Source organism: Balaenoptera borealis (assembly GCF_965194805.1).
Source record: "Balaenoptera borealis genome assembly, chromosome: 1".
NCBI lineage: Eukaryota > Metazoa > Chordata > Mammalia > Artiodactyla > Balaenopteridae > Balaenoptera > Balaenoptera borealis.
Genome location: NC_138860.1, coordinates 100147556 through 100175540, shown reverse-complemented (window position 1 = coordinate 100175540; position 27985 = coordinate 100147556). Strand labels below are relative to the sequence as shown.

Here is a 27985-nt window from a genome sequence, read left to right as displayed (position 1 = left end):
CATACTATTGAACATAATTAATGGACAAGGCAATATTCTCTATTGAATTATTACTTGGGAGATGAGGGTTTTTTAAATACTTTACACTTGATAGTAATAGTAAGTGTGTGTGTGTGTGTGTGTTTAATTCATGTGGTATCCCTGGGGAAGTTTGACTATGACATTTTTTAAAAATGAAGAATGTTATAATTTATAAGAAGCTACTTTTTCTGCTCTGCGCCCTGCCCTCCCCCCCTTCCAGAGTGGTTCTATATATTAAGCGCTTAAGCAGCATATGTTGCTGGCAAGTGTTCTTGGCTCTTTTGCTCTTTGGTGTTGTTTTAATTTCTCTGTGTTCTATTTATCATTCTGCTAAATCAGTGAAACCTTGATTATCTAAAATAATAGGAGACATGGAATTAATGAGGATAACTAGTTTTTTGAAGGAATAAGAAATTATTAGAGATGCAAGTTACATGACAGGGACTGTGAATGAATTTTAGTATCTGAAATTGCTTGCTTGATTTATTGCAACTGATTCTATAAATTGATGGACAAAGTGAAATTTTGATAATCAGGGTTTCACCATTGCATTTATTATTATTCCTGGAAATCAAGGTAACCTTGGACTCTACTTGCTATATTTACAAGGCAATAAATATCCTAATAGGCTGTTAGGGGCAAATGGGACTGCTCTTCCTCACATTCCTCCCGTGAAAAGCTTTCTCTCTTCGGATCTGGCTGCTGCCTCCCCAGGAGCATGCTGCCTGCCCCCTGCCCCGTGCTTGCCCGTGGGCTCCTCCTCCCTTCCTGCATGCAGCCCTGGAATCACCTGCAGGGAGAATGGCCCACCCCTTAGAGGTTCTTGGTCATTTTAGCAATACTGCTTTGCATTTTAATTCCATTCATCTGGCCTCAAAGTTCTGCATTCTTGTATCAGGCATTATCCTTGAAACACCCTGGAGGTCACAACAGGTCCCGGTTCCATGAAGAGAAGATACTGCCAAACCAGGAGTATCACATTACTTTGTATTTGATAGCCTGAAATGGACAATGATAATATCCAAGATTGCAGCACAAATCTATATGAAAAGAATTAATATGATCAAAACAAAGGCAGCAAACTACATTTGTTTGGAAATTGGAGTCACGTGCTTAGTTTGCGGAGGGGAGGGGGGAGCACAAGATCGATAGAGATTTTTTTAAAGCTGAAAACATGATGTAGCAGATGAACTTAAATTGATTCTGCTTCTCCTCCCCGCGCCCCACCCCTCCCTCGTTCTGCAGCGAATGTCTGCGACAACGAGCTCCTGCACTGCCAGAACGGAGGGACGTGCCACAACAACGTGCGCTGCCTGTGCCCCGCCGCGTACACGGGCATCCTGTGCGAGAAGCTGCGCTGTGAGGAAGCGGGCAGCTGCGGCTCCGACTCGGGCCAGGGCGCGCCCCCGCGCGGCTCCCCCGCACTACTGCTGCCGCTGGCCGCTCTGCTGGGGACAGCCGGCCCCCTGGGGATCTAGGCGGCGCATCCAGCCACCACACGGGTCCGGCCGTGGGGAAGCAAACACAGCCCCAGCATTCGCTACTAACATAGGAAACCCACCCTCAGACACCCCCCACTCAAACACAGTGTACAAACTAAGAAGGCCCGACTGAACTAAGCCATATACAACAGCCGTGGACAGCACACCGGAGTCAAGACTGGTAATTTCCGACTCCAGAGGCGTTGGCAGCTGTTGATATTATCCCTGCAAATCACATTGCCCGCTGCAGAGCTTATCGCCGATTGGAAAGGCTGTGACAGACCCCCAAAAGGAAAGACAAAAAAACAACAACAACAACAAATCAACCAACCTAAAAACATTTGCTACTCGCACGTGGTGTGCCCCCCGCACCACTCGGCCCCGTGTGTGAACCAACCAAACTGAAGCATCCTTTGCCGGCAGTGCATTGTGGGTCTAAGGAAGTGTGTTACAAGCTGCCATATTGGCCTGCTTCAGTCCCTGAACCCCTTCCAACCTGTGCTTTGGTGAACGTTGCTCTGTAACCCTTGTTGGTTGAAAGATTTCTTTGTCTGATGTTAGTAATGCACATGTGTAACAGCCCCCTTCAAAAGCTCAAGCCAGTCGTACCCCGTATATCTTAGCAGCACTGGGTCCACCCAGTGAGAGCACACATCCACTGTCCAAGAGTGGCTGTAGGAAAAAAAGAAAGTGTATCTATCCTTTTGTATTCAAATGAAGTTATTTTTCTTGAAATACTGTAATATGTAGATTTTTTGTATTCTTGCCAATTTGTGTTACCAGACAATCTGTTAATGTATCTAATTCGAATCAGCAAAGACTGACATTTTATTTTGTCCTCTTTCCTTCTATTTTGTTTCATTGTGCAGAGATTTCTCTGTAAGGGCAACGAACTTGCTGGCATCAAAGAATATCAGTTTACATATATAACAAGTGTAATAAGATTCCACCAAAGGACATTCTAAGTGTTTTCTTGTTGCTTTAACACTGGAAGATTTAAAGAATAAAAATTCCTGCATAAACGATTTCAGGAATTTGTATTGCGATTTCTTAAGATGAAAGGAGCAGCCAGATTCACACTCACTTTACTGATTTCTATGTGGACTGAATACACTCAGCTGATGAATTTAGTACCCAGAAAGGTGGATTGGTGTTCACTAGCTAGGACAACTTCTGCAAAATATGAGACTATTTCCACTTGGGAAAAATTATAACAGCAAAAAAAAAAAAAAAAAAAAATCTAAGTGATTGCCAAGATTATGCCAAAGCCTGTTGGCAGAGTACTAAGAGATTTTTATTTTTAAGTCATGCTGTTTTCACAGATTGATGTGATCATGTGATTCTAGGGATGCTGATCTATGTATCTTTCCAATTACAGTGTTTACATGGCGTATCATAAGAGGCAACCTGGGGAACCAGGAAAGTCGCAGGGAAATTGAGTGATTAGCAATTTGACTTTGAATATATTCAGACTAAGTATTTACAGAAATGTCAAAATATACAGCAGCAAGTAGCCATAACTGCTGTTCCTGAGAATAAACTTTAAGTACTGCCCAAGGTGTAATAAATTCTTGTTTCTGCCTTTTATTAGGCCAATTACTGTGCAAAACTGCAAGGTGGGGAGAGGAGGGGAGAAGCACTGCAAAGTTTCAAAGTGACTAAAACAGTGTGTATTCCATTCCCAGCACACTGTTGTCCTACAGGTTACAAATGTGTTAGAAGCAGCATCTTCTGGCATCAAAAACAATTAACAGCCCAAGCCAGAGTCTGAAGGACAGTGAAGTCCTACATGACTTGGTAGAGCAATAGCCTATGATGGTGTTAGGTCGGAAGCCCACTTCCAGTCTGAATTCTTCACCCTCCCGCCACTCTTTGCTGCAGTTGGGGTTGGGGGAGTCTTCTGATAAATATCCTCGGTAAAAACTAGACGAAGGAACAGCGTGTCTTACTGGTTTTGTTCCCAGAAAAACAAATTCAAAGAAGGCAATAAAAGGTAAACAGGTAATGCCTGTGCTGCCTGCCATCCCACGTCTAAGTCGATTGAATGTTTGTTATTCAAACCCACAGTCTCTTTTGATGTAAGAAATAAGAAAAGATGGAAATAAATTAGAGCTCTGGCTTAGTGCCGGAGTGGCCAACCAGAAACTGGAGATTTACATTAGAAGCATAAACAGCAAATTATATTTCAGGCTCACCAAAGACTACACGTGAATATGCCGATAACGTACAGTTTGAGATTACTTATAATGAGGTGGATTTCTAATATTAAAACTGGAGTTGTCTTATAGTTTATTAGCACAAACCAAAGGCAGACTGTGTTATTTCCAGCAATGATGCACTTTATCATTATCCACTCATGGCTTCGTCACCATGCTCAGGAATCAGATTGCACATTTCAATACATGGTATTCGAAAGCTAATTCTAAAATTTAGTGAAGGCCTGATCTAAATCAATTCATCTGCATTTTATCTTTATGAAGCTATAAGACTCTAAATTGATGAGAAATATCTTGCATTCAGTGTATTTAGATATAGTTTTCTGAATTTCCTGAAGTGATGTGATCTGCTTTTAATAAATTCACTTTTAGGTATATAACAAATGGAAATGAAATGTTCTTTTTAATTTGGATTCTCAAATTCTTCTAAAGGGTGTATTACTTTGGTGAAACCCCAAACCAGTAGATTTTATTCGTCTACTGTTTTCTAGCATTCTTGCAAAGCTGGTTCCATCTGCAATATTATGTCTAAGGACAGGATTGGGGTGAAAAGTGGATACTAAGTTGTTCACATATTTAAGGTCCTAATTCTTGCTTTGTCTCTACTTGGATTAGCCCTTAGGATTGGTTAATCTAGCAACTTTACCACAAAGTACAAATACAATTTCTTCCATCAACACCTTTGATGAACATAAAACTTCAAAGAAATCTTTGTCCCAAGTTTCATCTATATAGAAAGTGCTGGTATTTATAGGAAAGTAATTAGACTCAATGTGGGATTGATTCATTTCTGAGCCTGTGCACAGGGTAGAGGGGGAACTTTAGTCCCAGAAAAGAGCGGCCCTTGCTTAGTGGGGCCCATTCTGACCCTCCTCCCATTTTGTCTCAGTAGCCAGGAACTAGAATTCCCTACTCAGGTGTCCTCCACCTACTTTTAGAGTGTATACACCTCTTCTGGGGTCCAAACTCCTGAAGGCAGGCAGCATAATGAGTGCACATCCTTGAGTGCAAGAGGTGGCAAAGGGTGAATATGTATGGATAGATTAGTGACTTGGGCCTGGGAGTATATGCTGGGGAATTCACACGCGAGTGAGAAGAGGCTCCTTGCAGTGAAACCCAGAGCTCAGGGATGGAAAAGAAGGGGCTAAGGGGTGGGAGAGAGAGTAGGGCTGCCTCAGGGCCAGGGTCCAGTACAGAACTCTGAGCAGTCTAAAAGAGTCTAAACCTATACCTGGGTTTCCGGTTGTTATGAAAGTATTTGTGTTAAAGCAGCAGAATGGAACGTAGTGTTATTTAACACTATGTTAGCTTGATGTATAACTTTTAAATATTTAGACATGTGGCCTATGGGCTTCCATTGGTACTTTTGTCCTGGCCCCTGCCTGGTGGGTCTGCCTGGAGATGAACACTGCATGAGGTGCCCTTGAGTCAAATGACTAAATGGGTCAAATCACTTACCCAGGTACAGGTTGGGAGAAGGCATACCGGTCACAGTTCAACAATTCCTATAGTAAATGCTCCACTTCACTTTTTCTCCAACCTGTGGCCTTATTGAATATAAGAACATTTGGATGGACTGGGGGCTGGGGGCAGCTGTGAGGAAACCCTGAAATCAGATCTTTTGTCCCATCATCTTCACTCTCCGCCATCAATAGTCCAGTATTATTGGGATGTAAGGACCCCATATTCTGAGATGGGATGCTCTGTGTTATACGGGAAATGGGTTGTTGCACTTCACCTGTTGTTAAATACTAAATAAAACACCTATCTAACAGTTTATCTGCTCAGAGAGTTACACAGAATACGTGGGAGCTTTGAACTACATGTTCTATATATTTGTTATGCATTGAATTCTATCTGTTTATGATCTGATGCAATTTAGAGCTTCAGCTTCTGAGCTAGAATTTCTTACCCACCATTTTGATTCCCAGTCTTTACCAATAAAGATGACAATGGTGACAGCAACTAAGCTGCATCTTAGAACGACCTGAATAACTAGGTAAAACTCTAGGATTTTTTTTTTTTTTTTAGAAAATCTAATAGGGCACCTTAATGGCATACAGGAATGAAAAACACAGGTAAAGAGCAACCCTAGAATGTGGATCCAAATATGTGGTTGTGAAATTTTCTTTCTTTGCCTCAGGAAATCAGGACTAGATTCTACTCAATTTTCTTTCCAAGAAATATCAAATGTCCACTTGGCATAAATATTCTGACAGTTCTGACCATTTCCATATGGAAGAATTTTTTACTTTTAACTATGTTTTCCCTTTTTTTACACTAAAAGTAGTTTTTTCCTTTAGTTACCTAAAACAGTTGCCAATAAATTCTCAGCGTAAACTGCACATAAACATAATATGGTGTCACAAAGAGTTAAGAATGCCAGTTTTCATACTTTGAAGTTTCACCAACAATCTTGGGAACATGGAGAATTTTTATTCTTTACAACACCTGGTAAGGTGTGACTCACATATTATCATCTTCATTTTGCATCTGAAGAATCAAATAACTAAGAAACAGACATATCCCTTGTATAAATCATGTTATTGCGTTTAACTAGAAAAGAGAAAATAACATCTGTGAAAACTGTATATTAATATTGAAAAATGCAGTTATTTGAGATCTATTATGGCAGGAAAATTCTACCCCTAATACATTTTTAGAGTAGGTCCTGGAATATGTCTACCAAGAAGGCTTAAATGATTTTAGGGCGTGTTGTTTAGATTAATACAGTTGAGCATTTAACTATTGCTGGAATCCCCTCTCTGCCTTTTCCCATCACCCAAGAGCTCTTTTTAATTGACGATTGAATTAAAATGGCGTAGTAACATTTAAAATTATGTGATGTTTTTATTAACCTGAAATGATAGCTGGTAAAATGGGCCATTATTCTGCAAGACCTAATTATGTTAACACTAAAGATTTAGCTAGGCTGGCTGGAGCAAACTGCAACGAATTGGAAGTAAAAATAGTATCATTTTCTTAACCTAGTCTCGTTTTTTCAGAGGTGTCGCTTTTAACTATTATTTAATTAGTGAACTATGAAATCTATGGGGAAAAGAACCTGACTGGAAGAGAGAAAAAAAATAATTACTACCCCTCCTACATCTGTCTGAATAGACGCCGAAATTCCTGTGTGATGAGAATGTGTCGTTATGTTAAAGACACAGTGTACCATGGTGTGTATCCTCTAACCACCTTGCCCTGAGAGTACCACATTACAGCTTTGCTCTTACCGGGGGAAGTCATTCTAATCTAATCAAAGAAAGAAAATGGCAGAAAATCACACACCTGAAGTCCTGTTAAGAATAGGTGATTCTTTTTGCCCCAGACAGGCAAGAACATAATGTCATCTTTGTTTGTTTGTATTTCGCTCTGAAGGAGGGGTCGCTCCTGTAGGGGTATGATTTTCCCTCTACCCACGTGAAACGTGGCAAGAAAACATTCTCCAAGGAAATAGCATTTTGCTATTTACCAGTCGTGCCTACCCCATGAAGCCCTTAGTAATCGTTTTGGCTTTCATGGTGTGATAAACACCTAACGGCAAGAGATTAGTGGCATCACTCTTCGTCTCTTTTTCTCTCCCTTTGGAAAAAAAAAAAATGGGTCCAAATATAGAATAATGACATTTGCAAGAATCCTTCAGTTAGTTGATGCCTAATTATGAAGACTCCAGCTAAATATTTAGTTTATTAAATTAATAGTGTGACAAGTATTGGAGCAGCTTTACAGCCACTTAAACTTGTGTTTACATCCTGTGTGATTACAATTCATAATTGGGAAAGCAGTCAAAACTAAATGCATTCTGATCAAAGGTTCCCATTCTGCAAATAGACCCAGCACAACACGTTACAGTGAGTGACTTAAAAGTGGGACTTCTGCATCTAGAGTTCCAGCTAGACTTGGGAAAGACAATGGAGGGTTTCCAGCACTGAAGTGCTTTAACTTAGGTGTGAGATTTCCTGTATAAGTGATTTTTTTTTCTGGGCAGAGGGTCTATTATACTCTCTCTTATTTTTAATTTATAAAAGGCCTGAAAATGTAAGGATGACTGCACTAAAACCTCAGGTTAAGATTTACCCTAACTATGGAAGGTTTTTTTTTAAATAATAAACTGTTGAAAGAGGGTGAGTGAAAATAACACGTTGGTACTTGAAAGCATGTATTTTCCAGCAATTGGCTCTTTTTTCATCTCTTACTGACCTTATCTCTCCTGAGCTGCTAAGGGCATCTATATTCTCTTTTGTAGATATATATTTTAACATGTTCATGTTTGTCCTGGAAGCCACATGAAGTAAAAGTGAAAATAACCTAGGTCAGGAGTGTAGTGTGAGTGGCAAATGATGAAAATGTCTCGGCAACTCTGCTATATTTCTCAAGGCAGCATGTAGTGTCAATGGACACTCACTTCCTCTGGGTCCCTGGGTCAACCTTCCTTTAGGCTTTGAAGAATATTGGTTCCAATAAAGAGTCCCAAATAAAGCTCTTGGGAGAATCTGAATAATATAAATATCTGCATTAATATGTTGGTAATAAAAGCCTCATACCGCATAATCAGTTCCAATTAAATGATAACTAAACTCTGGAAATTGGATATATATCATTTTTCATTCAATCTGAATATGTACATATTTCTATGTAAATTCTCACTTTAAGGCACGCAACGTATTTTCATTTACAATCACATACCTGTATTATTGAGTAAGTGAAGGCTACCTCTAACCAAAGGCAGATGCCACTAGGTTGATTTGAGACTTGCCTATTCGAAGATGTTGCCACTGAGACTTGAATCCCTCCGCATTAGTCAGTTTCTGTCACCTGAAATATGAGCGCACTCTGAAACAGTCAGAAATAATGTGGGTTCTGATGCTGTTCTCAGGGCTGTGAGAAGAAGCACAACCACTCTGACTTCTCTGTTGCAGACATTTTACTAGAAAGGGCTCAAACTTGTACACACTTGTACATTTCTAAAAAGTAAAATATGTGTGACACTGGAACACACTGAGATTGAATGGCACAAACTTATTTTCCTTTTGGCTGGTTTGTTTCATTTTTATGGTGACTCTCGCTACAAGCATCAGATCAGGAGCAAAGGTCTTTCTAATTGTCTGTATGGTTCCCTGAGTTGTGAGTACTATTCTCTCTGTTCTGTTTGGGGGCCCTGATTTACATTCCCACCCTGTGCCCTAGACCTGTGCTATCCAAATCGGGAGCTACTAGCCACCTATGGCTTTTGAGCACTTGAATGTGGTTAGTCCAAACTAACATGTCCTGTGAACATAAGATACTCACTGGATTTCAAAGAGTACAAAACAAATGAGAAAAGAATGTGAATTATCTCTTTAATCATTTTCATATTGATTACATGTTGGAATGATAATATTTTGGACACACTGTGTTAAATAAAATATATCATTAGAATTGATGTTAACTGTTTCTTTTTCCTTTCTAACGTGGCTACCAGAGATACTTTAACCACATAAATGGCTCACATTATATTTTTATTGGACAGCACTGCTCCAACCACCTAATTTTTCCATCTCTAAAATAGGGCTAATAGTATTCACTCTCCAGAGTTCATGTGAAAATCTAAGTGAGCTAATGAACGTGAAATTATTGGCAAATTGTAAAGTGTAGGAAGTGTCTAAGAGTGTTGATGACCATGATGGTGATAATCGTGATGATATTTTCAAGCTCTAGTTCCACCTTTCCAGATTTCTCTGGAAATTTTCAGCCAGAGGTCTCACCAAAACTTTCTCTAAAAGTGCTCCAGGTCAATGAATGCAAGGTTTTAAAAGTTTTGAATGTGACATATGACCTGAACAAGTTTACATTTGTAACAATATCAACAAAGAGAATACTAATGGTAGTAAAAAATCATAGTAATAGCAACCACACAGCTAATCTTTGATGAAAGCCTTGAACCAGGAACTGTGTTAAGTATTTTTACAATCTTTATTCTAAATAATGCACTGCGTTTCTATTAGTGCAGTTTATGAGCATATTGCTGACTCATTTTCTTTCTGCACACTTAATTGTTTTTAAGTTCTGTATGTAGACAATGAATGAAAGATGGCAAAATGTGACTTAGCAACAGCAACTCAGGGGACAAAGGCAAAATGTGAGTCGACAATATGTGCATAAACTTGCATAACAGAGTTCTAGCATCATAATGTGCACGGTGTTAGGATTTCTATATAGGCATTCTTCATTTTACTGCGCTTCACTCCATTTCTCTTTGCAGGTAGTGAATTTTTTACAAACTGGAGGTTTATGGCAACCCTGAGTCAAGCAAGTCCATCAATGCTGTTTTTCCAACAGCATTTGCTCACTTCGTGTCTCTGTATCCAATGTCGGTAATTCTTGCAATATTTCCAATTTTTTCATTATGATTATATGTGTTATGGTGATCTGTGATCAGTGATCTTTGATGTTACTATTTCAGAAAAATTACAACTCACAGAAGGCTCAGATGATGGTTAGCGTTTTTTAGCAATAAAATATTTTTAATTAAGGTATGTACATTGTTTTTTTAGACATAATGCTATTGCACATTTAATAGACTACAGTGTAGTGTAAACATAACTTTTATATAGACTGGGAAACCAGAAACTTTGTGTGACACTTTATTGTGATATTCGCTTTATTGCGATGGTCTGGAACCAAACCCGCAAGGTACCCAAGGTATGCCTTGTAGTTGGATTCAAGTGTTGACCCTCTCGTTAATTTAAATTCTGTCTGCTTAAAGGATGGTTTTCATGAGATAACACTTTTGTTATCTCACTGCTCCATTCATAACCTCTTGAGATAAACTGCTCACTCCATAGCCTTGAACTCAAACCCCACCTTCATATTGTCCTCAGTGCACCTCTCTAATCCATGAAGTCTGAAAATGCCCTGCGCATTATCATCCTCTTGACATGTTTAGGTCTTTTTAGAAACCTGGAATTCCTTTCAACATTCTTCACCCATAAAAATCCTACCCCAAGTCAAGTTCCTCCTCTCCAAGAAGCCTTGTCAATCAGCCTCACTACTTCTACTCATGCTTAACGATCTGACTCACCACTTAGCTCTTGTTACATGCGATTTATACTGATTTACTTGTTATCTCTCCTAATAGATTATCATTGTTAATACTAACGTTACACAAATAGACACACACACACACACACACACACACACACACACGGGATCTTGCTTATAACAGGGCTCCGTACATTTGTTCACAAATATTTATTGAGCACGTATTCTGTGCCTGGCACTGATCTAGATGATTGAAGCAACAGAGTCTAATACAAATTTGAGTGTGTGTCCCTCTCATTATATTTATTTTTCTATTTTTATCATTATTTTTTAAATTTTTATTTATTTATTTATTTATGGCTGTGTTGGGTCTTCATTTCTGTGCGAGGGCTTTCTCTAGTTGCAGCAAGTGGGGGCCACTCTTCGTTGCGGTGCGCGGGCCTCTCATTATCGCCGCCTCTCTTGTTGCGGAGCACAGGCTCCAGACGTGCGGGCTCAGTAATTGTGGCTCACGGGCCTAGTTGCTCTGCGGCATGTGGGATCTTCCCAGACCAGGGCTCGAACCCGTGTCCTCTGCATTGGCAGGCAGATTCTCAACCACTGCGCCACCAGGGAAGCCCCCTCTCATTATATTTAAATAGTGCAATTTAAGTAAATTACTATATTAAATAATATAAAATAAACAATTTCTGAAGAGAAAATATGTATACATTAGATTTACAGATTGAATATCATTTTAAATACTTTAGGGGAGTATTCCTAATTAAAACCTGTAGTGTATGCTTCTTAAAAAGCAAGCAGTCCTTTATAATATCATCAATGTATCCCAGTTTACCTTTTCTAATTTCAGATTTTGATATACATTGCTTTTTCTTAAAATAGAAACATCTGTATTCCTCATTCTTTGTCGTACTTTGCCCTTGAGCAAATCGTTCTCGACTTGAGTGTGCATCAGAATCATCTGGAGGGCTTTAGTAAAACCGTGTGCTAGAGCTAACTCCTGAGTTCTGACTCAGTGGTTCTGAGGTGAAGCCCAAAGGTTTGATTTGTTACAAGTTCCCAGGTAAGTTTGATGCTGCTGGTCAAGACATCAACCTTTGAGAAACATTGCTTTAAGCTAATTAAAAACCTCACGGCAATTTCCTGAGAAACTCACAGGGCTTAACCTAACCCCTTCCTTGAGACTCAGTGACCTAACATCAAAATGGGTATCATGATTTTTACTCCACAGGCTTGTGATGAGAATTAAATGAGATAATGTACATGAAACTGTCTTATCTGAGGTTCACATTCAGGAAATGTGATTTGAAACCACATACTTTCAATTTAGCCATAAAATAAGGCAAAGGCATTTATATCACTAGATTCGCTCACTCCAGCAATTCAAGCTATCTATTAGAAATTCTGGTCTCTAAATTCAACTGATTTCACCTACAAAATTATAAAATAATAGAATCCTATGGTCGACAAAGACCTTAGAGATTTTCTGGAAGGAGCAGTTAAATATTTTGGACCAGGTAAATTGTCAAAATTTTTTGTTTACTTTCTTGATTCAATAAAGCGATCAAAACAATTGAACTGGTTGCATGCATCATTCCTCAACTTGAATATTTGGTTCTTCCTAAATTGAATTATTTGACCAAAACAAGCTCCATCCAGACTAAAAGAAAAAAAAAAAAATTCTCATTTTTCTTGTCAGCTCATGGTTGTAGCTTCCACACGGAAACTCTGCGGCCCTGTGAGATCACACTTAATTAAAGCCCAGTTCCTTCTGACTCCAGCTTGCCCTCTAACTCACTCTGTGGCCTCGCTCTGTGATGTTTCTCTACCCACTAGAAGGGCTCAGGGGGCTATTAATGCAAGGAATCAATGATCAAAAATTAATTTTGAAGCCTATGTTAAAAGCCCATTAACAGTGCAGCTTGCCTAACCACGAGTTTGAGCAGCAGAGCCGAGATCTTCCAAAGAATTTGAGAGCAAAATTTTGCAGATAGAATGTATCTTGAGAATAATGATGCATGTCACTAATAACCTAGTGCTAAGTTATAAGCCTAAATTGGAGACTTTACAGAGGAATACACAGCCTCTGTAATTTCCAGTTTGGTGTAATAATATGGAAATGGCTTTTGATGCGGGGATTGGATCAGCCTAAATGAGCTGGAATTGATAGCTGCCTGTAATACCAGGGGCAGGAGAGAGTGATCACGTCTGTGTCCTTGCTGACTTATCTAGGGCTCTCCAGACGTGACAGTTTTAAGGAGTGAGACTTTAAATGTGTTATGGAAACGCACTACAATATCCTTCAGCACAGAGCAAGGTACTTCTAAAATTGCCTCAACAAGAATACAGAATGGGGAGGCTCCTTTCCAGGAAGGGAAAAGGGCTTTTGTTCCCTGTAAAAAGTAAAAGGAGATGGTAAATTCAGAAAAAATGTGATGGAGGTGTTCTGAGGGCACAGGGAATTAACTCTTCCTCTAGGAGACCCACAAGCCCAGTACACCCGCTCTGTCCCCTTGAAGTGATAGCATTCCAAAAGGCGGACACCTGCACCCTTTTGGGGGGCAACATAAGGGACACTCAAGGGCAAGACAGTTACACTCATGATTAACATGTTAAAACAGCAAAATTCAAAGCCTGTGGTGACATAGGAAATAAGGAGCTTCTTTAGTTTCTGTATAATCGATAACATCTAAAGTATTACCTAACAGTTTCACTAAGAAGTTGTCACGGCATGGATAAATCAGCAGGATTTGTGGAACAGTGGCAATTTTAGATTAGCCCAAATGGAATCAAACTTGATGAGGTCTTTACAAGACACATAAGACTTCCTATTATTTGTTTGCTTCAGCCTCATCTTCTTGCCAACCTGTGCTCCAGCTGAGTACGGTGATGGCAATTCCCTGAAGGCACCAGACTCGGATGTCCCATGCACCTTTGCACTTGTCGCCCCTTCCATCTGATGGGCGCCTCTCCATTGTGTCCATCTAGTGAGCTCATCCCTTAAGACCCAGTGGAGCTGCCTCCTGTTTCATGTCCCATTCCAGTTATTTGCTGTGTACCAACCACCCAAAAGCTTATTGAGATAAAACAAGACCAGAAAGGATGGTTTGTCCCTCCTCCACAATGTCTGGTATCTCAGTTGGGAGTGACTCAAATGTTGGAAGACTGTCAGCTGGGACTGGGAGATCCACTGAAAGATCTGGCATGTTTTCAGGGTGGTTGAATGCCAAGCTCAGCTGGGATCATCAACCAGACTACCTACACATGACCCCACTGACATACCAGCCACAGGGTTGTCAGGTGTCTTATATAGAGGCTCAGTATTCCAGCAAACAATATGGAAGCCAGAGGCCTTTTAAGACCCAGCTTCAGAACACATATATTACTTTTTTTCACATTCTATCACTCAACACAGTCACAAGATTCAAGAGGAGGGGACAGACTCTGCTTCTCATTGGGAGAAATGTCAAAGAATTGAGGACCTTTTTTCTTCTCTGATCCTCCCAAATAGGGTGGTACTTTCTCCTTTACCCACCCCTGTACCATGGGATCTCTATCAACACCTGCTTCTGGCTGTACTGTGTGGCTGTTTAGTCCACTGGCTTCCACACTAGACCCTGATATGCTAGCAGCATCGTATTTGCAAGGCCTGGCAAAACTCACATAAGACATTGGACAGAAAGCGCTTAATGAGCACTTCTCAAATGGAGGGTCTGTTTTACGTTTAGATTCCAAACAAAAACTCTTCCACCAAGGGGTGTGTAACCCCTGCCCCAAGCGCAGCCCCACTGTGCTGTGTGGAGGAGCAGTGTTTGTGAGCAGAGGGCATGGTGGCCAGGAGAATGTAGGCTCAGACTTCTCAGCGAGAGGGACCGCCAGAGGCCACAGCCCACGACCTTTTTAGGGCGAGTTATCAAAGGCAAATGCCCGTAATGATCAAACACCCACCAGGGCTGTCAAAGGCACAATCTTGCTGTCATTCTCCTCTGCCATTGCCATCTCAACCTTCCCCTGGAATCCAGCCTCACGTGTCCAATGGCCTATGGGACATCTACCTGGGTGTCTAATAGATGTGCTCTACCAGCATGTCTAAAATACCAAACTCTCATGTGCCCACCTCCTGCAACCCCCATCTCCTCCTCCTCAGCTTTCCCATCTCAGGTCATGGTACCTCCTTCCCCAACCCCGTTTCTCAGACCCCAAGCTTCTGATCTTCTCATTCTATCGTACCCCCAGTCAGCAAGCCCTTCCAGCTCCACCTTCAAGTTCCATTCCAAACTCAGCACCCATCCCGCCTGGTCTACTGCAACAGTGTCCTTACTGGTTTCCTTTCTTCCAGGCTCACCTCTCTTCAGATCTCCTCTCAGCAGGCAGAGTGACCCTTTAAATGAGGAAATATGGCCGTGTTCCTCCTCAGCTCAAACCCACCAAGAGCATCTCCTCACACGGAAAGTCCAAAGGGATTACTAAGACTCACAAAGCCCTACATGCATAGCCCTCAGCTACATCTCTGCCCTAACTTCCCACCACACCACCCCTCACTCTTCCCACTTCACACGCACTCCACCTTTCCTGCAAGCATACTCCGAATCAAACCTCTGCACTTGTTGCTTCCTCTTCCTGGAATCTTCTTCCCTAGATATTCTTCATAATTCATTCAGGACTTGGCTCAAATGTCTCCTCGTTGGAGAGGCCCCTCTTCCTCACCAGTCACTTTTTTTTTTTTTTTCTTTGATGTGGACCAATTTTAAAGTCTCCATTGAATTTGTTACAATGTTGCTTCTGCTCTATGTTTTGGTTCCTTGGCCGCAAGTCATGTGGGATCCCAGCCCCCCCGACCAGGGATCGAACCTGTACCCCCTGCATTGGAAACCAAAGTCTTAACCACTGGACCACCAGGGAAGTACCAGCAGTCACCTTCTATTCCTTCATCCAGCTTTATTTGCCTTCTTACCGCTTATCACTACTGACGTTATATTTACTATTTGTTTGTTTGTTGTCTATCTCCTTCCATGAGAATGGCTGCTGTGTTTACTGCTGCATTCCAAGCGTTCAGAACAGTGTCTGGCATTATAGATGACACTAAATAAATATCTGTGGGATTAATGAAGGAATTAATGAATGCTCCTGGAAGAAAGGATCACAGTGCTCTTGCCTTAGGGCCCCTCTCATCTGTGCTCCAAGTGACCACTAACAATCTAAAAGTATTTTGGTTCAAGAAATGAAAAGGAAATGCCACCCCTGGATGAAACTGTGGGATGCTTTTGTTTTTGTTTTGTTTTCTTCCTTTACAACAAAAACAGTTTTGTCTCTATATTCCCAGTACCTAACAGTGTCTGGAACTAACAGTACTTGATAAGTGTTCTCTGAACTCAGGCTCAGTAGACTAGAAGTACACAAGATGCCTTGATGACTTACCATGTGTAAAAATTAACCGGTGAAATGGTAGCCCCAATTTAATTCTGCAAATACTTCACTGACACCAAGTATGTATCAAGCATAGTGCCCCAGGCACCGTGTTTCTCCCCTCTCTGCTCCGTGGCTCATTTGAGGGTTTGGAAGCAAGGAGAAGGTGGTCCTCACTGCTAACCAGCTAGCTCCAGAGAAGAGTGTACCTGGATCCTCTTACCTTCGTTAGCACAGCCTCTCTCCCGGCACAGGCTAGAGCGATGTGGATGGTCACTCCATGCTGGCATCTCTCCCTGAATTTCAGGGAGATGAGAAATAGTGCTGTCTTTACTCTGTGCTTACATATATAGTATAACTTTTAAGGAAATTAATGCTTGAGTTTGGACAAAAGCCCTTAATTTACATCTGACATTTCCTGTCTTCGGATGTTAACATTCAGTCACTCAGGTGGCGTGATCGTTCAGTAGGTCCCAAGATACTGTGCTTTCTGCGTTGCTTTTTGCCAGAATGGCCCTCTTGCGATGGGTGCTAAATAAGGACAAAGTGAGACGGGGATGCTGGTTTGTGTTTGTAAAACTTCTTTCAGCCCAGGCTTTCCAAGCATGGTACAAACATTAAGAGAAATTATTATCCCCACTTGACATAAAGAGGAGAAATGTTTGATTTCTTTAGTAATAGCCTCTTATAACAGTTTCCAAATGTAATTACATTGGTTGGAAATGCCAACTTGTGCAATGAAATTATCAGCACATTATGTGAAACAAATAAAGGGAAACAATACTTCCTAGGACATATCACATACAAGAGGAGTCTCCTCTAGATCCTGACTCCCACTCTAACTGGGGGTAAAACACCAGCATCGCCATAATGAAGAAATCTGATTCATCTTTTTAGGTCATGGTCGAATGTTCTAGCATTATCATTTGAACATTATTATTTGGACCCTGACTAAACCTTGCTGTGCCTCAGTTTCTTCACTGCTAAATGGGTTTAATAATTCTACTTCACACTGTTATCATAGGAATTGAATGTATCACTACAGATTCCATTATGGAGGTGCTATTCAATCAGGAGAAACAGAACCAAAGAAATGACCATGGAAAGGTTTCCAATACTACCTTAATTTCCCAATTATAAGCAGAGTTCAACATTCTAAGTAAAATACAGTCATAAGCAATGACACCTGGGTCCCTTTGCTTTCCAAGCCTTCCCTTCTTTTTCTCAAGACCTCTTTCTCCTTGGTATAGCTGCCTACAGGTAAGACCAACTCACAGTCTCTAGATGATATTCCATCCCTGACCTACTCCTGTCTCTATGAGATGGGAAATTGTTCTCTGAAGACAGAAATGTGCTTAAGTACATATACACATTCTCATCCCCTTTGGCAATAAAGCCTTAAGGGAAAAAAAATGTGTTTTTCAAGATGTGGCCATAAAACTATCTGGCAGGACCTTATACTCTCAGGGCCAAAAGAAAAAAAAAATAGCACAAAAAGGGAAATTTCAACCAATGTTACAGAACCACAGCAGTAAAGAAGCTGTTTCCGGAACAACATAATTGCTGAGCCACGTGACCTTTGCTGCCACGTGACCTTTGCTGCCACGTGAAGAGCGAGGAAATTCTCTAAATTAAATCGGTCAGAATGGTGAACCCGAGAGGTGCCTCCTGATTGAGACCTCTGGCGGCAGGGCAGAGGGCCAGGCTGGGAAATCAAGCAGAATTGAAGTTCCCCTGAGAGAGCAGCAAAGAGCCAAATGGTAGGTGTTTATAAGTTTTGCCAAGTCTCCTCTTGCTGACAGACTGTTGCTTCTCAATTGAGTATTCCACTTCTGTTCTATGCTTCTGTTTCTTTGTCATGGCCTTGCAAATACCATAATGTAATCACAGCTTGTTTCCGTCCTCTGAACCTGTACCAGAAGGTAACTCCCAGCTATGTGTGTGTGTTGGGATTAAAGACAAAACAGGCTCATAGCCTCATGATACTCAGATGCACTTCTTTTGAAACAAGGTATTTGGGCTGAGCAGATCTGGGCTTCAGATGTACCTGGGAAGAAGAATAGGTGATGTCTCCCTGACCTTATTTACATATGGCCGGGCTGGAGCTCAGGTGCTGTTCATTAATGGTGTTAAGAGGCACCTTCCTCCACTCAGCCAGGAATGTTTAGGGCTCAGGTGCTACCAAGGAGTGGGGTAAGGCAATGTCCTCCATCCTTGTCCCTCCCCACCCCCATGTACCAATTTGAGTCTCCAATTGATTAGAATGCTAACTTGGAATGGATCACACCCAAAATCGTATTCCAAGAAAGGGCATAAGGGTCCATGGGAGGAAAATGACTTTGGAGTCAGTGTCACAGCCTAAGATGCAGGGGAGAGGTTTAGAGTCCAGTCCAGTCAACCTCCTGCCATGGGGGGGGGGGTGCCTTGGGGAAATGGCTCTGGGTATAGTCAGAGTTCCAACAGGAAACAGACGGCACGCTCTAGCGGGGGCAGTTGAGGAGAATTTAATGAGGGGCCTATGTTCACAGATGTGAGCTAAGAGAAAAGGAGTGGTGAGGTATCTGGGTTTGGGGAAGAAGCTACCACCCCTGGGCCAGAAGGGCAAAGGTAGTGAGCCATCCCCAGAACCTGGAGAGACTGGTGGCTTCGGGAGAGGTGTGGGCTCCCATAGAGGAACCAGCCTCTGCCAACCTGCATCCTGCAGGAGGGGATCCTGGGGGAAAAATCCAGTTCTTCTCTGCCCTTGAGTCTCTGTCAGTGAGAAACTCTGTCAGTGGCCAAACTCAATAGGGATCAAGAGGGCAAAGGAGTCTATGTGATCCATGAAGGATTACCCAAGGCAGAAAGAAAGCAGAAAAGAGTGGTGGGTGGGTCTGTAGGTGCACATGGAGAACATGCAACATCATTCTTCTTGCTCCCCAAGGTCCTGGCCAATTGGGGAAATCTGAGACTCTTCATGGAAGTCAAACCAAGTGACTTAATTAGGCTTATCTCTGAGATGCTGTCAAGGCCTGTTCTGTCTTGGTTGGCAGCACCCCAGAATGTTGACAAGTTTATGGTTCTACCAATAGCAACTAGGACATTTTGCAACACGGTAACCAGTGCAGAGGTGGGTGGTGAAAACTATGGCCAGCAGGAGTGGGTGATCCTGCTGCAGTGGCCCCTCTGCAGGATGACTGGAGGCCAGCAGTTTCTGAGCCCGGCCTCAAAGGACACATGCAAACTCCCAGTTCCCCAAAACGGATATCCGTAGAGCAATGACCAGAACTGACATGTAAGCACCCTAGGGGAACCTCAAAGATTCTGGAGGCGTGGGAATAGGGCTCAGCAAACTTTTCTGTAAAGAGTCATATGGTAATATTTTAGGCTTTGTGAGCTATATGTTTTCTGTTGTAACTATTCAATTCTCTCATGGTAGCACAAAAACAGCTACAGTACAGCTACAGCCAAGTAAACAAATGAACGTGGCTGTGTTCCAATAAAACTTTACAAAAATAGGTGGCGGGCTAGATCTGACCTTCAAGTAGTAGTTTGCAGACTACTGGCTTAGAACATTGAGATTTAGGGGGTTCATATAATCCTGACCTCATTTGTACCTGCAAGATGGTGAGGCTGGGGTCGTATCTGTTTTATGTATTGACATATCTGATTTCTATTAGGTCGTAAGCCACATGAAAACAGGAGCCGTGTCTTATCGTTCTGGGCATCCTTAATACCCAGAATGACACAAATGAATGAATGAATGAATGAATGGATATCCACAAAAGGGTTACTATAATTTGTAGTTCCATTGCAGTTCTTGTTAAGTTAAACCTCCTGCCTCATTCATATATTAAAATATTGAATGGTCAGAAGATAGGTAGAGAAAAAAAACTCTGTATGGGTCCTAAATCTCTCTTAAAATTGAGACAGTTTCATGTGCTGACTGGTGCTGCTTTACTTTAATGAAAGTGGAATAGGTTAGCTCAGACAAACAACTGTTGACAGTAGAAAAGTAAACAGGATCCTAATTAATGTCTTTGCTAATGAGACTCCCTAGATGGGTGTTTAACCATGACACATGAATTAGGTGTTTATTCCTAACATATGCTCAACTTACGGGGTTGGGTATTTGGTGCTTTGTTTATCACACATGGCCTTCAAAAACTCCAGAAAAAAAAATCCTTGCAACTCTGTGTTTTTTAATTTTTATTGGAGTATAGTTGATTTACAATGTTGTATTAGTTTCAGGTGTACAGCAAAGTGAATCAGCAACTCTCTTTTTATGATCTTGTATAAGTTCCCTTTCTATTTTCCCTTCCTCCCACCCCAGGGTATTTATGGTGCACCTGCTATCATTAGTGGTCTCATAAAAGATAACTTTGGAACTGCCTGTGAGACACTAGTCTTAGCATCCCAACCACTAGTGCAGATCCAGGACTATATAAACCGATTTGCAGTGAGGTGGAAAGAGCTGGAGAGGAGAATAGCAAATAGCTTATGTAGTATAAGGTTTCACCACCACCCTCCTTCCCAAGTGAAAAGCAAAAGCACATATGCTTTCCACGTAGTCTGAGTCTTCTTTGTGATGAATGGAATACAGCCAACAAAGAAATGGAAGAGTGCTTTTGCTTTTTACTTAAACAGTAGTTTGAATCATTTGACCATAAAATCTTGAAATAAGGGAGTTCTTAGCTTTCCCACAGCAGAAACAAACTTTTGGGGATGGTGGAGTTTAGGGAGCCCAAAGACTCTAGTAAATGTGTTTCGACATGAGTGGTTGGAAATATCTATGATCAAGCATCAAGAAAGAGATATAACCTTCTAGGTCATTGAATTCATTCAATAAATATTTATTGTGCATTCACCAAGCACCCAGCAGAGATGAATCCATATCTGGATGCTGGTACTTCATCCAGTCCTTTGTTGAGCCTACCTACAAACTGTTTTGCAAGCTTCTTAGAAGGTGTGTATTTGATATTTGTTTGATAGTCATCACAGAATCAGAAACAAGTTCCCTGGACACTGACACTCTTGTGTCTGTGTTTGTGCCATGTTTTGCCATGCCTTGCCTTGACATAGCTAGCCAAGGGAAGGCAAAAAAGAAAAATTGTAGTTTATTGACAGGCAATTGATAAAGTATTGTTCTCATTTTTTGTTGAAAACAAAAAAATTTTGTAGTTTATTTCAATCTAAGTAAAATGTGAATTTCATCTTTTTATTTTTTAAAAGGGCAATATTTAATTCTTCATAAAACCTGTGGTCCAAGTATTCCTATTTTGCTAAATTATAAAATGACTTTCTGTTCTCCCACCTTTTCCTGCTGAGACCTGGCACTACCTAGATCTTGCCTTCTGCCCTTGCAACCCCTGGTGTATGTCTATTACTCAGAGCACCAAGTGGAGGTCAACAAGTTACTGAAAAAGGCCAGACAAATAAAAGAAATTCTTACTGCTTCTCAGTGAGTGTTGGCCTGAAAGCACAGTGATTCATTTTACACTGGGGGGACAAGTTATTGTATGTCAGCCTATGTATGGCAATACATACAGTAAATGAGCCAGACTAATAGCAATATTAAATTGTTTAGGTGCAAATATATTTAAAACTCTATGAAATAAAAAAGGTACCATCCTCATTCTTCTGCTAAAATTAATTCTTATGAATAGTATGACATGAACACAGACCATGAAAAATACTGGAATTTTTGATCAAATAACTAACGTAACTAGAGCTGATTGGTGGCAGATAGTTACATATTGAAAGGCAAACTTAAATCAACTACTTTCATGCTGTTTCTGGATTTCTCATTTACTTTGAAAAATAATTGTTTGGTTCTAAAGGAGCTCTAAGTGTAAATAGTAGAAGACATACTCAGCTGTGGGTGCTGAACCATCAATGAACAGCATTATTGAACCATCAATGAACGCCATTATTGATACCATCAGCTGTGAATTAAAAGCTCTTTTAGTAAGAAAACAGGCATATTTTCAATTCAGATTGACATTATTCAAGGTACAGACACAACTGACATCCCTTCAGTAATACTGTACTAAGATATATCACAGGATCTGAGAAAGTGTCTGATACTTAAAGGAAGCATTAAGTCAAACACTGGGAAAAATACATTCCAACTGCCACAGATGTTCTCAGCAAAAGTGTGTAGGATGTTCAGCTGATGGAAAATTCAACATAAAAGGACTAGTTGATGAATTATGTTCTTAAAAAAAAAATTACCCAGGTTTCTGTGTAGTGTGATTCTTCGTTTTGAATTTGCTAATTGGAGATAAGATAAAAATGCCAGTCCTCGTTCAGCTGTTATATCACTCTGGGTCATCTTTAAGAGAATCATGTGGGAGAGAAGGGGTTTTTAGATGCCATTTAAAACTCTCTTTGGGGAAATGAGGCAGTGGGCTAAAGATATGGATTTGACAAAAGTGTTTGAGAATTAGAGAGCTCAAAATCTGATCCTGTGATTGCATGAGAGCATTCTAGTTTGAGTGTGATAGTAATAGAAATATTGAATAATGTAGTCACACAGCACAAAAATTGTTTGATTTAAGTAGCAGGTTAAGACACTAAAATAGAGACCAGAACTCAGATGATCAGTCAAGGGGCAAAGATTGCACAAGCAAACTCAGCACGTGGAATGTGATTCCTACTTGTCAAAGAAAATGCCAAACCCTAAATTAGAAGCATCAGCAACTGAAAGAATGTTGGTTATATATCACCTCCAGCCCTCTTACCCTAGATCCATTATTTTGCAGGTAGAGAGACCAAGGTCCAAAGAAGAAAAGTGATTCCTCTGGTCATATTTTTGTATTCATTCATTCATTCACTCAATAAGTATTTAATCAATATCTATGATGAGCCAGGAGCCATGCTAAATAGTAGGCAGCAGTAGATCTGTTACTGAACAAAACTTGGGTCCACCTGCCTGCACACAGTAAAGCCAATCTACTGACACCAGGTCGTGGTGAAGGAAAGTGCAGCTTTTATTGCAGGGCACCAAGCAAGGAGTACAGGCAGCTAGTACTCAAAAGGCTTAAACTTCTTGATGACTTTCAGGGAAAGGTTTTTAAAGACAGGGTGAGGAAGAGGGTTGTGGGGTGTGTGATCAGCTCATGGACATTCTTCTGATGGTTTGGTGGTGACGTAATCAGGAGTCAACATCATGAGCCTTCTGAGGTCTATGTGCTTGTGGGTAGCATATAGTTAACTTCTTCCACCTGGTGGGGGTTTCAGTTACTGCAAAACAGCTCAAAGGACATGGCTCAAGATATTATCTATAGCCCTTGAGGAGGAACTAAATGTCCTTGACTTTGTTTAATTGCTAATCTATTATTATTTTGTCTTGCTTGACTATTTTCCTCTCTTTCTGCATTTTCTCACTTCTCTGATTAAATTTATTCTTTGGAACTCAGGGAAGGCCATGGAGACTAAAGTTTTCTTCATGCAAAAGGCAGGTGGAGGACATGGGGGGATCTGTCCCAGGAAGACCCCATGGGGTGCTGCTTGGTTACAGATCCAGCTTTGTGAATCCTGAAGCTTATATAGTTTTGAGAAAATAATGTAACTAATACAAATTGTAAATCAACTATACTCCAATAAAAATTTTTTTAAAAGGAAAAGAATGTAAAATTAAGTCAGAAAGTAGGTACTCATGTAGAATAATAGAAAAACACAAATGAAAAAAAAAGTTAAAGCCAACAATCAATCATCACAAGCATCACAAAATCCAGAAAAATAGAAAAACATTTTTATTAATTGCCTAGCACACTTTTTTCTTTTTTTTAATTTTTATTTTATATTGGAGTATAGTTGATTAACAATGTTGTGTTAGCTATCACACTTTTATAATATCTTTTCCTGACAATTTTGGCTGCATATTCATTGATCACCTTTTCAATGACAATAATTTTTTATTATTTTCTATAGACAGAAAGGAGAAATATTTTAGTCTTTCCTTCGACATCATTGACCAAAGTTTGTTTCTGATAATTGGCAATTTGGAATGATTTTTTCTGCTTTACAACTCATTATTGGTTATATAATATAAAATTTCAGAATTGCCATCAAATTGGGGAAAACATTCATCAAGGAGAGAACTTCTTATTTGATTTGGTTCCAGCAAAGAGAACAAAACCCTCTATGACTTTATACAACTAGTGATTGGAAGAATTTTTCATAGACTAACTTCTGGCACCATATAGTTCAAACCTTGTTTCTCTTCTACTACCCCCTTACTCCTCTGCTTGAAGCTGTAGAAACACACTCATTTCAAAGCACAACCTCTGGTCCTTCATCGTTATATCCCAACCCCAAATGAGTGAGCTCAGAAGACAGTAGGATCCTATCTGGAAGCCGTTCTTAGACTGGATCAGCAAGCAATAACTGATACAAAAAAGTGAATGTGAACCACGTAAATATCTCTCATTAAACCAAAATTAAATATATATGCAACTCAGCTCTCCCTTAGCTGAATTCAAAAATCACTGCTGGACCTACTAGAGAATGGGCTTGAGGACACAGGGAGGGGGAAGGGTAAGCTGGGACAAAGTGAGAGAGTGGCATGGACATATATACACTACCAAATGTAAAACCGATAGCTAGTGGGAAGCAGCCGCGTAGCACAGGGAGAGCAGCTTGGTGCTTTGTGACCACCTAAAGGGGTGGGATAGGGAAGGTGGGAGGGAGGGAGACACAAGAGGGAAGAGATATGGGGATATATGTATATGTATAGCTGATTCACTTTGTTATAAAGCAGAAACTAACACACCATTGTAGAGCAATTATACTCCAATAAAGATGTTAAAAAAAAAATCACTGCTGGTCACATCAACACTTCTCAACATGAGGAAAGTGTCACGGAGGGGAAGTCAGTGGGGAAAGACCTGTAAGTTTAACTGATTGTGTTTGAAATATTTTACTTATGCAAAGTTTACCAAAAATAAATGGCCATGTGAACTTTTGTTAAAGACCCCACAAGTAAAGGGACAATGCAAGTTGGGAACCTGAAGCCTAAACCACACTAGCTTTATGGTAAACACACCTCAGGTGGTAGTGATTCAATAATGAACATCAAGAAGCCATTTGAAAACCATCTAGTGGCTCTCAGTCTAAACCAGTAAATCGGCAATTACCACACAATGTGTTATTTGCTGACATGGAGAATAAGCATGTGGTCTACTTGTAAAAACACTAGAAAACATATCTGTCCCTCAGACCTGTCAGGGAACAAGGGAAACTGGTTATAATTGAAAGTACAACCCAGTCCCATATCACTTTTTTTTTTTAAATTTTTATCTATTTATTTTTATATTTATGGCTGTGTTGGGTCTTCATTTCTGTGCAAGGGCTTTCTCCAATTGCGGCAAGTGGGGGCCACTCTTCATCACGGTGCGCGGGCCTCTCACTATCGTGGCCTCTCTTGTTGTGGAGCACAGGCTCCAGACGCGCAGGCTCAGTAATTGTGGCTCACAGGCCTAGTTGCTCCGCAGCATGTGGGATCTTCCCAGACCAGGGCTCGAACCCGTGTCTCCTGCATTGGCAGGCAGATTCTCAACCACTGTGCCATCAGGGAAGCCCCCCCATTTCACTTTAACCAGTGCCTAGAGCCAGATAAAAGATATTTTCCAAAGGCTGTATGCTATTCTTTTTTTATATATAAATTTATTTATTTGTTTGTTTGTTTGTTTGTTTTTGGCTGCGTTGGGTCTTCGTTGCTGCACGCGGGCTTTCTCTAGTTGCGGCGAGCAGGGGCTACACTTCGTTGGGGTGTGCGGGCTTCTCATTGCGGTGGCTTCTCTTGTTGCAGAGCATGGTCTCTAGGCTCGTTGGCTTCAGTAGTTGTGGCACATGGGCTCTACAGTGCAGGCTCAGTAGTTGTGGCGCACAGGCTTAGTTGCTCTGAGACATGTGGGATCTTCCCGACCAGGGCTCAAACCTGTGTCCCCTGCATTGGCAGGTGGATTCTTAACCACTGCGCCACCAGGGAAATCCCCCAAAGGCCGTTTGAGTTTATGATGAGCAGAGTTTTAGTTTATGATCCACATGATGGCCACTAATGAAGGACACAGTGAAGCTAATTGATAAAGGAGTCTTGTTAGATTTTCAAGAAGTGATAAACTAGATAGAGCGGCCCCCAAATTATTTATCATCTGCCAAGCAAATTTTCCAAAAATTACAAGTTAGAGATCAGCATCTTGTCCCTTAGACAACTTCTGTAGCCCCTGGAACCCTGTCACCCATCTATAACCCACCTATAACTGCTTTGTATTGACCACTCACCATCAACAGGCTCTGGTCTAAGGGCTATACACATGGTGTGTTACATTTCATCCATTTGACAACCTTCATGTTTGAGATTCTTAGTCCCTTTCCAAATACGGAAACTGATGCTTCAGGAAGTTTAAACGCTTTGCCCAGGATATACAGATAGTAAGTAGTGAAATGGGATTTGCAATAAAGACTCTCTGACTCCAAAGCCTGTTTTGGGCTTACTATGTGTCAGGCACGGTTACCGCCACAGGAGATAAACAGGTGAAGATAACAGTTCCTGTCCTCACAGAGGACCAACTAACAAGGAACAACAACAAAACCTCAGGCATGTCGTATCTCATGGGTGATAAGGGTTGTGAGAAACTCTGTTCATCCCCAGCTATCACTGCCCCCCCCACCCCCCACCCCCCGCCACGCTCATTCTGCTCTATCACTCTAGACTCCTTACTTGTTCCTTAAATACACAAATATTCACATCTCAGGGCTTTTGTGTTTGATGTTTTCTTTGCCTTAGAACAATTTCCTCCTAGTTTCCATATAGTTTATTCCTTACCTTGCTGAGGTCTCTGCTCAGGTATCATATCCTTAAAGAGAACTTTGACCAAACTGCCTGCCTTTCACTATCTTTCTCCTCTGTTTTATTTTTCTTCATATCACTTAGCATTACCTGTATGCATGAGTTTACGTACATTTACTCATTTATCTGCATTGACTTTCCCACTAGAATGTGTACTTCATGAGATCAGGGCTTTTTTTTTTTTTTTTTTTGATAAATTTATTTTTATTTATTTATTTTTGGCTATGTTGGGTCTTCGTTGCTTCACGCGGGCTTTCACTAGTTGCAGTGAGCGGGGGCTACTCTTTGTTGCGGTGCACGGACTTCTCATTGCGGTGGCTTCTCTTGTTGCAGAGCACGGGCTCTAGAGCGCAGGCTCAGTAGTTGTGGTGCACGGGCTTAGTTGCTCCGTGGCATGTGGGATCTTTCCGGACCAGGGCTTGAACTTGTGTCCCCTGCATTGGCAGGCGGATTCTTAACCACTGCACCACCATGGAAGCCCCAAGGCTTTGTTTTATTGTCTCTCTGTCTCCAGTGCTCAGAACAGCATCCAGTCTATTGTAGGTGACCAGTGAATATTGGTGAATAAATGGATGTGCCTTCTGTGTGGCCTGATATCATGAATGGTCAGTGAGATAGGCTGTCCCTGAAAAGCAAAAGCAAAAGAAAGATACAAGTCCCTATAGACCTGTCTTTCCATTAAAGGTCTGGATCTATAGTCTGAGTTGTTAAGAGTCCCAGAGAAGCCTCCTGCCTCTACAAGACAACATTCTTTTTCTTGGTCAGGTAAACTCTTTGCCTGTGAGAGGGCCAGATTTAAGACCAAAATTGAGATTCTTGGCAACACATTTGGTCCTCACACGGACTTTAGTTCTTTGCCATGAGTCACACGTACCTCTTCTTGACAGCAAGTCTGACTCTTAAGATATACTTATTGTGTTTCTCTGGGAAGCTGTTTGTGATACTTAGAACAACTTTATCTGCCATGTTATAAAGTAGACATGTGCTATGGAAAAGTGGCTAAA

The 27985-nt window shown here is 41.0% G+C and overlaps 2 protein-coding genes across 5 annotated transcripts in view; one reads left to right on the top strand and one right to left on the bottom strand.

Annotated features, from left to right (window-relative positions):
• NTNG1 (netrin G1) overlaps positions 1 to 2527 on the top strand; it is a 327327-nt gene extending 324800 nt beyond the window's left edge. For all 3 annotated transcript variants that reach the window (XM_082385072.1, XM_082385074.1, XM_082385073.1), the window contains one exon: positions 1267 to 2527. In XM_082385072.1, the coding sequence (XP_082241198.1) occupies positions 1267 to 1499 (233 nt within the window). In that variant the 3' untranslated portion in view covers positions 1500 to 2527. The remainder of the gene's footprint in view (positions 1 to 1266) is intronic.
• VAV3 (vav guanine nucleotide exchange factor 3) overlaps positions 1 to 27985 on the bottom strand; it is a 513627-nt gene that overhangs the window by 28626 nt on the left and 457016 nt on the right. The window lies entirely within an intron of this gene.